This window comes from Herpailurus yagouaroundi, unplaced genomic scaffold, assembly GCF_014898765.1.
Source record: "Herpailurus yagouaroundi ecotype Mexico unplaced genomic scaffold, PumYag 77, whole genome shotgun sequence".
NCBI lineage: Eukaryota > Metazoa > Chordata > Mammalia > Carnivora > Felidae > Herpailurus > Herpailurus yagouaroundi.
In genome coordinates, this window is record NW_024412388.1 from 24,736,115 (window position 1) to 24,747,456 (window position 11,342).

At 37.3% G+C, this 11,342-nt stretch overlaps 1 protein-coding gene across 4 annotated transcripts in view; it reads left to right on the forward strand.

The window, feature by feature from the left end:
* Window positions 1-10,480, forward strand: part of ZBTB8A (zinc finger and BTB domain containing 8A) — a 71,594-nt gene extending 61,114 nt beyond the window's left edge. For 2 of the 4 annotated variants that reach the window (XM_040468047.1, XM_040468055.1), the window contains one exon: window positions 6,413-10,477. In XM_040468047.1, coding sequence (XP_040323981.1) covers window positions 6,413-6,745 — 333 coding nt within the window. In that variant the 3' untranslated portion in view covers window positions 6,746-10,477. Of the gene's footprint in view, window positions 1-167; window positions 283-6,412 lie in introns of those variants that run through there. The other 2 variants (XM_040468048.1, XM_040468044.1) reach the window with 2 other exon arrangements.
* Window positions 10,481-11,342: the final 862 nt, after the last annotated feature.

Consider the following 11,342-nt stretch of genomic DNA (forward strand, 5'->3'; position numbering starts at 1 on the left):
CTGCGTCGGGCTCTGGGCTGATGGCTCAGAGCCTGGAGCCTGTTTCCGATTCTGTGTCTCCCTCTCTCTCTGCCCCTCGCCCATTCATGCTCTGTCTCTCTCTGTCCCAAAAATAAATAAACGTTGAAAAAAAAAATTAAAAAAAAAAAAAAAAAAGAAATGTGCACATTTATCTGCTTTAGGATTTACTAAATCTCATTTACTGCGGGAAATCTTTTCATACAACTCTACCATATTGGAAATGTTTCCAACTTAATGGTTTTCCTTTACATGTGATGCATAATTTAATATATAATATATATACATTTTTTAATTCTCCTTTCAGACCTTGAAGTAAGAGATATTCTTTTGAATATCCATTTTACTTTTTTGTTTTTTATTTATTTTTTGGTATATTATAATTCATTTAAAATCTAATATGTTTTTGTATACTGGTCTTTTCAAGAGCCGAAGACAATGTAAAGCAAAGATATTTGAATGTCTAGGTCAGAGTCACTACTTCAGGTACTCAGCCTCTGCTAGTGGTTCTCGAATCCTTTTCTGAAAGGATCTCAGTCTAGTTTCTAGTGTTCAACCTCTGTCCACTATACTCCCTTTTTAGTCTCTCTCTAGTTTATCTGTAGTCTCCTCAAGGAAGGGAGCAAGGTGGGAGATTGAGCCACTTCCAGCCAGGGACAGGATTGTCAGCAGTCAGAAATCTCAGGGAATTTGCTGTTCAGTGCTCTGGTGGGTTAATAGGTAAGGACATTGGAAAATTACTCTGCTGTTCATCTTGAGGCAAGAATGTTTTCCAAAATCTGTTGTATTACTCATACTTTTATTCCATTTATATGATCTCCTTTTAGCTTTAAAGGACAGTGGATTGGGGCACCTGAGTGCCTCAGTTGGTTAAGTATCCAACTGGATTTTGGCTCAGGTCATGATCTCACAGTTTGTGAGATTGAGCCCCAAATTAGGCTCTGTGCTGACAGCACAGACCCTGCTTGGGATTCTCTCCCTCTCTTTCTGCCTCTCCCCTGTGCTCACTCTCTCTCTCCCTAGCTTAAAATAAATAAATAAACTTTAAAAAATAATAAATACCGACTTTGGCTCAGGTCATGATCTCGCGGTTCGTGAGTTCAAGCCCCGCGTCGGGCTCTGTGCTGACAGCTCAGAACCTGGAGCCTGTTTCAGATTCTGTGTCTCCCTCTCTCTCTCTGACCCTCCCCCATTCATGCTCTGTCTCTGTCTCAAAAATAAATAAACGTTAAAATAAACAAATAAACAAACAAATAAATAAATATAATAAATAATAAATAAAGGACAGTGGGTCACTTAAGGCAATTTCTTCATGCATTGCTTTATAGTTAGTCAGCAAATATATACTGAGCACCTATGCGCCAGCCCCTTTTCTCAGTGCTAGGTATCCATCAGTGAGTGAGCAAAACAGACAAAATCTCTACCTTCATTAACCTTATGAAGCTGGTTTTTTAAAATTAAAAACAACCTTTTATTATTTAAAGCAATGAAAAAGTATTAAACAAAGTAAAAATAAGAAAAATAAAATACTTTATTTTCACCACCGAAATATACCTTTCTTAACACTTTATCACATGCATATATATGGGTTGTTTCTAACTAAATTAGATCATACTACTTGTGATATTTTGTAGCCTGCTCTCTTTCATGAATAATCTACCTTGCCATCTCAGTAAACTTTTATTTGACATCCAGGTCAATTTCGCATTTCCCTGTAGTCTCCCAATACCTTTTATAGCTGGTTTTTCCAAGCCAGTATCCAATTCAGGACCCAGGGATCTCACTGTTAAGTCCCTTAAATATGTTTTTAAGAGAGCATAGTACTCTCAGCCACCCTTTTTATTTCCATAACACTGACTTACTTGAGATATCAAGATAATTGTTTTATAAAATAACCTACCTCTTGATTTCTCTGCTTGCTTCCACATGGTGTCATTTAGTTTGCTCCTCTCTCCCCCCTGAATTTTCTATAAACTAGAATTTTTATCTAAAGTCTTAATGGATTCAAGAAAAATACTTTCCGGGGCACCTGGGTGGCTCAGTTGGTTGAGCGTCCGACTTCGGCTCAGGTCATGATCTCGCGGTCCGTGAGTTCGAGCCCCGCGTCCGGCTCTGTACTGACAGCTTGGAGCCTGGAGCCTGCTTCACATTCTGTGTCTCCCTCTCTCTCTGGCCCTCCCCCGTTCATGCTCTGTCTCTCTCTGTCTCAAAAATAAATAAACGTTAAAAAAAAAAAAAAAAAAAGAGGGGCGCCTGGGTGGCTCAGTCGGTTAAGTGTCCGACTTCGGCTCAGGTCAGGATCTCGCGGTCCGTGAGTTCGAGCCTCGCGTGGGGCTCTGGGCTGACAGCTCAGAGCCTGGAGCCTGCTTCCGATTCTGTGTCTCCCTCTCTCTCTCTGCCCCTCCCCCATTCATGCTCTGTCTCTCTCTGTCTCAAAAATAAATAAACGTTAAAAAAAATTAAAAAAAAAAGAGATTGGTCACTAAGCTAGGTAATGACACCATGATCCCACCGTTGAGCAGTTAAAGATGCCACCACGTGATTAGAAAGGAATCTATGTGGAACTATTTTGGCATTATGCTATATCCATTTCTTCATCAAGCATTCATTTAATGAGATTAACAGCAGTTGATAAACTCTGCCCAAATTATTAATTTTACTTGTGGTATGATTTACTGATTTTATCATTTCTTCTACATTATTAGCTAGAATTCTATAAAGTAAAACCTTCCCTCATCACCTGGAACTACTTGTTTACTTTGACATACAGTTACTACAGGAGAAACAGGATAAATATTTAATTCTTTCCCTTTAATTATCAATTTTCAAAATAAAGAGTTGATTAAATAGCAGTTTCAAATGGTAATATGAGTTTTTTCTGGCTTTATTTTTTTTCTAAATAGCATACAGTCTCATGAATTTTCATTGGTTCATTGTGTTTGGGACCACAACAATTATTATTCTTTTTGATACTCAAATTTTCAGTTTTGTCCAGTTGGACGACTTGAAACTGGTTCTTGTCTCCCTTTGTCATAAGTCCATTAAATATTCAAGGTGGCCTTATTCTCTGGCCCCCAAATTTCCCTACGCTCACCTTGTATTTTCCCTGTCACAAAACTGGAATCAGCCATTTCTCAAAAGACCTGTGGGTCCTTTTAATGGGGAATGAAATTAGAAACCAAACTTTGGACACCTGGGGTGCTCATTGTTACTATGGTGTCATTCCCCTTAGATTATTTCAGTGGACAGGGGCACTGTGGTGGCTCATTCGGCTGAGCGTCTGACTTCAGCTCAGGTCATGATCTCACAGTACGTGAGTTCGAGTCCTACATTGGTCTCACCGCTGTCAGCGCAGAGCCCACTTAGGATCCTCTGTCCCCCTCTCTCTCTGCCCCTCCTCTGCTCGTTCTCTCTCTCAAAAAAAATAAACATTAAAAAAAAAGATTATTTCAGTGGACAGAGCTGGAAGATATATGTTTTTAAAATAATGAATTCATGGGGCACCTGGGTGGCTCAGTCGGTTAAGTGTCCGACTTCGGCTCAGGTCATGATCTCACAGTTCGTGGGTTTGAGCCCCGCGTAGGGCTCTGTGCTCACAGCTCGGAGCCTGGAGCCTGCTTCGGGTTCTGTGTCTCCCTCTCTCTCTGCCCCTCCCCAGCTGGTGCTCTGTCTCTCTCTCTGTCTCAAAAATAAATAAAAACATTAAAAAAAAAAGTTTAAAAAAATTAATTCATGATGATATATTCAATTTTAACATAATGTTTTATTTAATTTCTTTGACTTCATAATCATATTGGAATTGAAGGGATGGGGGATGAACATGAATCTGTGCCAGAACTTTCTAACAAAAACAGTACCACATATGATACCCATAACATTACTATTTCAGGAGAAATAAAGTACACTCAAATTGTGTCCTTTCAATGTTTACTGATTAATATGTCAGGAGTTAAGTAGAAAATAATAACTATATTATTGAGTTGTAGTCCTATACATTTTCTTAGATATTTTACCACACTGCATTAGTTTTCTTGGGGTTTTTGGCCATTTGTGTTTGGTGGTGTACTTCCATAGTGTTCTGATTTTATCTAAATGAATATGCCATAAATATTAATTCAACATTATGATATTAATTATAGTGATTTTTAGAGTAGAACCCATAATCTCTGCTCTGACAGCTACTAAAGAAAGTTATTGGGGCGCCTGGGTGGCGCAGTCGGTTAAGCGTCCGACTTCAGCCAGGTCACGATCTCGCGGTCTGTGAGTTCGAGCCCCGCGTCAGGCTCTGGGCTGATGGCTCAGAGCCTGGAGCCTGTTTCCAATTCTGTGTCTCCCTCTCTCTCTGCCCCTCCCCCGTTCATGCTCTGTCTCTCTCTGTCCCCCCCCCAAAAAAATAAACGTTGAAAAAAAAATTAAAAAAAAAAAGTTATTTAGGGCATGTGGGTGGCTTAGTCAGTTAAGCATCTGACTTCGTCTTAAGTCATGATCTCACGGTTTGTGAGTTCAGGTCCTGCTTCAGGTGAGCCCCACTTCTCTCTCTCTCCCTCTCTCTCTCTCTCTCTCTCCCTCTCTGCCTCTTGTGGGATTCTCTCACCATCTCTCTCTGCCACTCACTTGCACCCTCTCTCTCTCAAAAATAAATAAAAAAGAAAGAAAGAAATCTGCTTATTAATAAGTATAATTATATAATTACTCATCTTACAACTTTTTTTCTAAAGCAACTTCACATGTATTAACTCATTTGGTTCTCACAACCCGAGTTGTATTCCCACTAGTTGTTAAGGAAGGAAGCAGGGATAATAATAGGCTGACACATAGCAAGCAGCCTGTGTTGTTTTGACATATGTTGTTGTTTGAACCCATGTCCATTGTGATTTTCAGGCTTCCGTTCTGTTTGGGTGGTACTTCTACCTTGCTAGTTGTTAGATATTTTGACTATCACCCTGGAAGCAGGTTTATATTGTTTTCAGTTACTTGCTTCAAGATACATGGTTAATAAATGACAAAAGCAGGGCTAGAACCCAAGCCTTCCAGTTCCTGGTCTAGTCCTCTTTCTACAGGATCTTTCATTAATAGAAGTGACAAGAGATCCTTCTATCTAAAAATATGTATCCTGGCTGGCTCAGTCAGTGGAGGATGCAACTCTTGGTCTGAAGGTTGTGGATTTGGGCCCCACGTTGGGTGTAGAGATTACTTAAAGATAAAATTTATATATATATACATGTACATATATACACACACATACACACACACATATATACACACATATATGTATGTATATATATATATATTTTTTTTTAATGTCTCATTTTTTATTTTTGAGAGGGTGTGGGGGATGGGCAGAGAAAGAGAGAGAGACAGAGGATCCAAAGAGGGCTCTGCACTGATAGCAGAGAGTCTGACGAGGGGCTTAAATTCACAAACATTGAGATTGTGACCTGAGCTGAAATCGGACACTTAACTGACTCAGTCACCCAGGTGCCCCAGTTTTATTTTTTTTTTATTGTTTTAAGTTTATTTATTTATTTTGACAGAGCATGAGCAAGCAGGGGAGGGGCAGAGAGAGAGGAAGGGAGAGAGAATCCCAAGCAGGCTCCGTGCTGTCAGTGCAGATCCCAACTTGGGGCTTGATCTCTCCCAAACTGTGAGATCATCACCTAGGCCAAAATCAGGAGTCAGACATTTAACTGACTAAGCCACCAGGCACCCTGTATATTTTTTATTCTATTTTAAAGAGAATGAGAGAGAGAGAGAGAGAAAGAATCTTAAGCAGGCTCCATGCTCAGTGTGGAGCCTGATGTGGGGCTCAATCCCACAACCCTGAGCCAAAAATCATGACCTGGGGTCATGACCTGAGCCAAAATCAAGAGTTAGATGCTCAAGCAAATGAGCCACCCAGGTGCCCCAAAGATAAAATCTTTTTTAAAAAAATGTTTCGATAAACTTAAATTTGGGACAATATATTTTTCTTTCTCTAGCTGATAATAATAAATTAACACACAAAACAAGAGGTTTCTCCCTCACCAAAATTAAGGTATATAAAGTCCTTAGAATAGTACATGTGATATGTTTAGTGTTTGCAATTATTATTATTCTGGAAGGTGTCCCTTGTTACCTTAGATATCAAAATATTGTTGGATTAAGGGATATGTGAAATTATTAAGCATGTGATATTAATCATAAAAATGTTATAGCCATCATTTAGAGAAAGTTGGTATTTATTTGTGACGTCAGTTTATCATCAAAACCTGTGATCTTTTTCTAATAATTAGACGTTAATTTTAATATTAGTGCTTGGTTTTGGACATCTTAAGTTTATGCACTGGTACCGAGATCTTGAACTATGCCGCTTTTGAAAAATCTTTTTTTTATCGCTATTTAAATCTCTACACAGATTCACCAGGCATGCAAACTAATCTGCAGAAAATGCAAACGCCACGTGACTGATCTAACAGGGCAAGTGGTCCAGGAAGGAACCAGGCGCTACAGACTCTGTAACGAGTGCCTTGCTGAAGTTGGCATAGACAGCCTCCCCATTGATTTGGAAGCTGAACAGCATCTTATGTCCCCATCAGATGGAGATAAGGATTCCAGATGGCACTTGAGTGAAGATGAGAATAGATCATACGTGGAGATTGTAGAGGATGGGTCTGCTGATCTGGTCATACAACAGGTTGATGATAGTGAAGAAGAAGAAGAAAAGGAAATAAAACCCAACATTAGGTAGCTGATGTGTGACCCCACAGAGCTGTGGTGTGTATGCAACTTACATTGACTTCCTGTATCTCTCTTTCCATGGTCAGAGTCTGGTTAACAAATTTATCAGACTGACTTAAAAGTAATGACCTAATATAACTTGCATGCTTTCCAAACAGGTCATTGTATCCATTCTGAACTTTGTTGCCCTAAAATATGTTGCTGCACCGGAAAGGAAGACCTAGCTTGAGTTGGCATGATGGATGAACAATTAATCCTCTTTTTTTTCCCCCTTTTAATACTGGAAGATCTACTTAGCAAACTTTTCTCAAAGAAAATATTTTAAATAAATTTACCACAACCAAACCTTATGTAAGAGAATTTCAAGGTGTTGCAAAAACACAAACTATGAATACTGAATTTTCACAGGGAACCAGGTAAGAGCACATTTAAGGGTCTGGCACCCAATCTGACTGAACTGATAAGTCTTTCTATTAATTTCAGATCTAAAACAACCTATCATTATCCCAATATGCTACATATTGTTTTAGGATCATGGCAGAAGACAAATCAAAAATGTTTGAAACGATTCATATTTGAATGTTTTGTCATGAAGTTAAAAATTACTCTTACGTAGTCCGTGTTGTTTTAAAAAAACAAAAACCTAAAGTAGAAGCAGACTAGAGATTACATACAGATCTCATTTTCTAAAGCAGGAACTAATACTGCCTAAAAGTCAAGGTAGTTTGTGAAGATGTGACAATGTAATCCTCTTCCTCTCTACAGGAGAAAAAAACAACAAAAAACGATACACAAGAAAATTGGAGGTTACCACTTCTTAAGAATGATTTCTAACATTTATTTTTCTGCTCTATTGTTTTTAAAGTGCTGTCTCACACATTTTCTCACTTAATCAGCAAGGTAAATATTAATTGCCTCTGATTTGCAAATGACGAAATTAAGGTCAGAAAGTTTAAGCTTTGGGACTTGTGACGGACAGGTTTTGATTTTACACAGCCCTCTTCCAACTGTCCCTCCCCGTATTGTCTCTGGAAATGGCAGAGAATTAAAGTCAAACCTCACCAATCTGCAGTAATTAGAAAAAGAAGCCTATCAGAAAGCATGAAAGAATTTAATAATCTCTAACAACATATAATAACTTGAACTAGAGTTATCCAAGAGTGTTCAGTAATGTCCCTACAGTGTCTTTTGACATGTTTTTAATGTCAAGTTATTTATATGTAAATTTTATATATAACACTATTTGAACCAATTCTTCTCTTAGATGCTTTAAGCATTTTTACTTATCTTGTTTATGTAATTTTTCGAAACAAACTTTTCCCCAAGGAAACAGAGGTGAGTTTCAACTCCTCCCCTGTATGAATTAGGAAACATTCTAAACGTACAGTTAAATTGGAGAAGCATTATTTTAGTTCTGAAGATAAAATCTAAATGCCAAAAAAACCTGACCTTACTAAAGGTCACTGCAAGTTATTACAATTAAGCTTGATCTGATTTAATTTTGATTGAGAGAGGCTCTCTATCAAATTATACTATATATCTAAATGTCATAACATATGTCAATATGACCCTTTTCATTTTATTCTTTCTCTCATTCTTTCATTAGTGATTGTCCTTTGATACAAGTTGAGGGCTAAAATGGTTAATTTCTAAAACATTTTTTATAAATAGATGACTAACCATTTGTTTTTGTTTTATGTACTTAATGCTGAGACTTTTTTCAAGATTCCCCTGACGGTAAATTTCCATTCGCTTCAAGACTGGATGGTATGCACTGAGTTCATTGTGCTCCCAACATGACTGTTCCTGAATCAGGAGTCTTAACAATGAAGTTATATCCAAATGAGTGAGGGAACACTTGTCTTTCTCTAGTCTCACCAGATGGTAGCATCTTTTAAAATTATTATCTGATTTTTTAGTCCTTGGAGCCAAGAGGAAAAATGAGTGATGGGAGCTTTATTCATGAGGATGATTAGTGCTTGCATGTGTATGCTCTAATGCACTTTAGTCTGTGATCTAAATGTTCTTTTATGCTGTTCTCTTCTGCATGCGAACATCAGCATGAATGTCAGCAAAGTCCACTGGACACGGTGCCACCAGCACCTTGTCTGAAATAATGCTTTCTCATTGTTTATAACAAGCAACAAGCTATCCCCACAAAACAGCCATCAGGCTCATCAAACTAGACAGCTCATCTATCCTACCATTTTAGTATCCTAAAAGAAAAAAATTTGTGACATGTTTGTAAGTTGTAAATAATAACTCCAGTTATCATAGCATATGTATCGAAGACTTTAATGACCAATTCTTTCCCAGAGTGAGACTGTCCAGTAATGGTTTCTGAGAAAACAAAAGTCTTTGGCTTTTAAATGTGGGGAAATGTTACATAGGGGTGTAATCTCTTAATGTAAGCTTAATTTATGCCAAGGGTTTTTTCTTTTTTTAATATTAGCAAAATAGCGGGAGTTGGTTAGAACAAAGTTTGCTCTTACAGTAATGCTGTTTATCAGCTGGTGAATGCCTTTCTAACTGTGTGGTCCTCAAGAGTGTGTGGCGATGGGAAGAAGTGTTGCAAAATAAGGCAATACCGCAGTCGTGCCTAGTGGCTGGAGGAGGCAAAATGGACTAGATCGGTGGTTTAAAAGATTTTTTTTTTTAACCCAAGAAACCCTTTCTTCAAATGAATTGTTTCAGAGAGAAGCCCACCATTTAAGGTGAGCGAAACCCTAAAATCAGAGCTGCTCTAGTTAAAGCCCTCTGTGAGCCTTTCACCAGACACCTCTGCAGAGCTCAGGAGTGCGGTACTGAAAACCTTGGAACCAGGGAACTTTTTGAATTCCCTTTGAGCATTGCGGTCTTACTTCATTACCTCTGTTACTCACCGTGCTGATAAACTGGTAATCACAGGGTCTCCTAGAGCAGCAGATCACAGCCTTCATCTGTACAATATTCCTTCTATAGTTAGCATGTCTTTTGAAGAACAAATTTTTCAACATTGTATTTTTGACTAATGAAATCAAAACAAGCACCGTTACTGCTTTTATGCCACCAAGTCATTGCTTAATGGATGAAGAAAGTTTGGTGTGTCAGTTACTTAAGAGCTCAGACTGAATTCATTAAAGTTATTTTGCTAAGTCATGCTAAGATATATCGAAACTTCCACTCATATTGGATATATATATATATCCTATATATACATATATATCCTATATATACATATATATCCTAAATTAATTAATACCATGGAAATTTAATACTGTGGAAAATCACTAAAAGTGACATAGTGTAAGATTATTTAACTGGGAAGGCTGATAATAATAGGTACTGGAGGACCAAACTTTAGATTATACATGGAAAGTTCTATGTTATTTTATATTAGAGTGGATCAGTATTACTATTTATCATTTATATAGCATTTTATATTTACAAAGTATTTAATAATTTTTATGTTATTCTTTACATATCTATGAAATAGGACAGTTCTCTCACATGAAAGGTAAAGAAATTGAGGCACAGAACAGTAAAGCAACCTCCCTAAGACAACCCAGTGAAACAATGGCAAAAATAGGAACTAGAATGATCGGATTTTCTGAATCCTAGAATATCAGCTTAATTCACTGAGGTGTGTTGTGTATTACTCGATTTTATAAGATGCCTTTTACAAATAATAGTCAATTGTCTTAAAGTTGACGTCATTGTATGTGGATAAATCCTATACAGAATAAATATTATGTAAAGGATGTGACTTTAGTTATAAGAGTTTTAATGATAAAATTAAGGTTATCACAGAAACAGCACTGTTTAGCCAGTGGCTTTATATATTGTGAAGTATAATTAATATTTTATTTTGATATAGGAGTTTCTTAACTATTCATGCTAATGGAGCCATGAATAGACCAGAAAAATGAAATCCACAGAGGATCTATACACTTTGTCTTCAAACATGTTAGTCTTTTCCCTACGGAATTTGTATTGATGCCAACAAAAAGTCAAGTATGTTAATAAGTGATAAACCACACACAAGAGAAGCCAAGGGCCTCTTAACTTTTCGAGGCTTTTCAATACTGAAATAGGATAAACACTTTTCTCCATCTCTTTATTTTTTTTCACATCCGTTTCAAAAGCCATTGGATACTTACCACCTTGAGATTGGAAACCAGTGACCAGGGTAATGCCAGTCATCTCTTTACCTTTAGACTTGATTAGATAGATCATTTACAAACATTGTTAAATGGAATACAGCTTATAAAGTATATCTAGGAATTTATTATACTCTGCTTTGCTCTTTCAGATTTCTAGATATACAAATCCATTATATAGTTGCTTGATTTTCCCATTGGGAAAATCTTTTAATCCCTTGCTGATATTATTTACAACCACTTAAATTTCTTCATTAAAGAGTAACTTTATATTTACATTTACATTTATATTTATTCAACCCTTAAGGGGAGAAAGGGGAACATTTCTGCCTAGACCATGGTTCTCAGCCTTGGCTGCATATTAGAATCACTTATGGAGCTTTTATTTTTTTTTTTTTAAGTTTATTTATTTTTGAAAGAGAGACAGAATATGAGCCGGGAGGGGCAGAGAGAGAGTGGGGGACACAA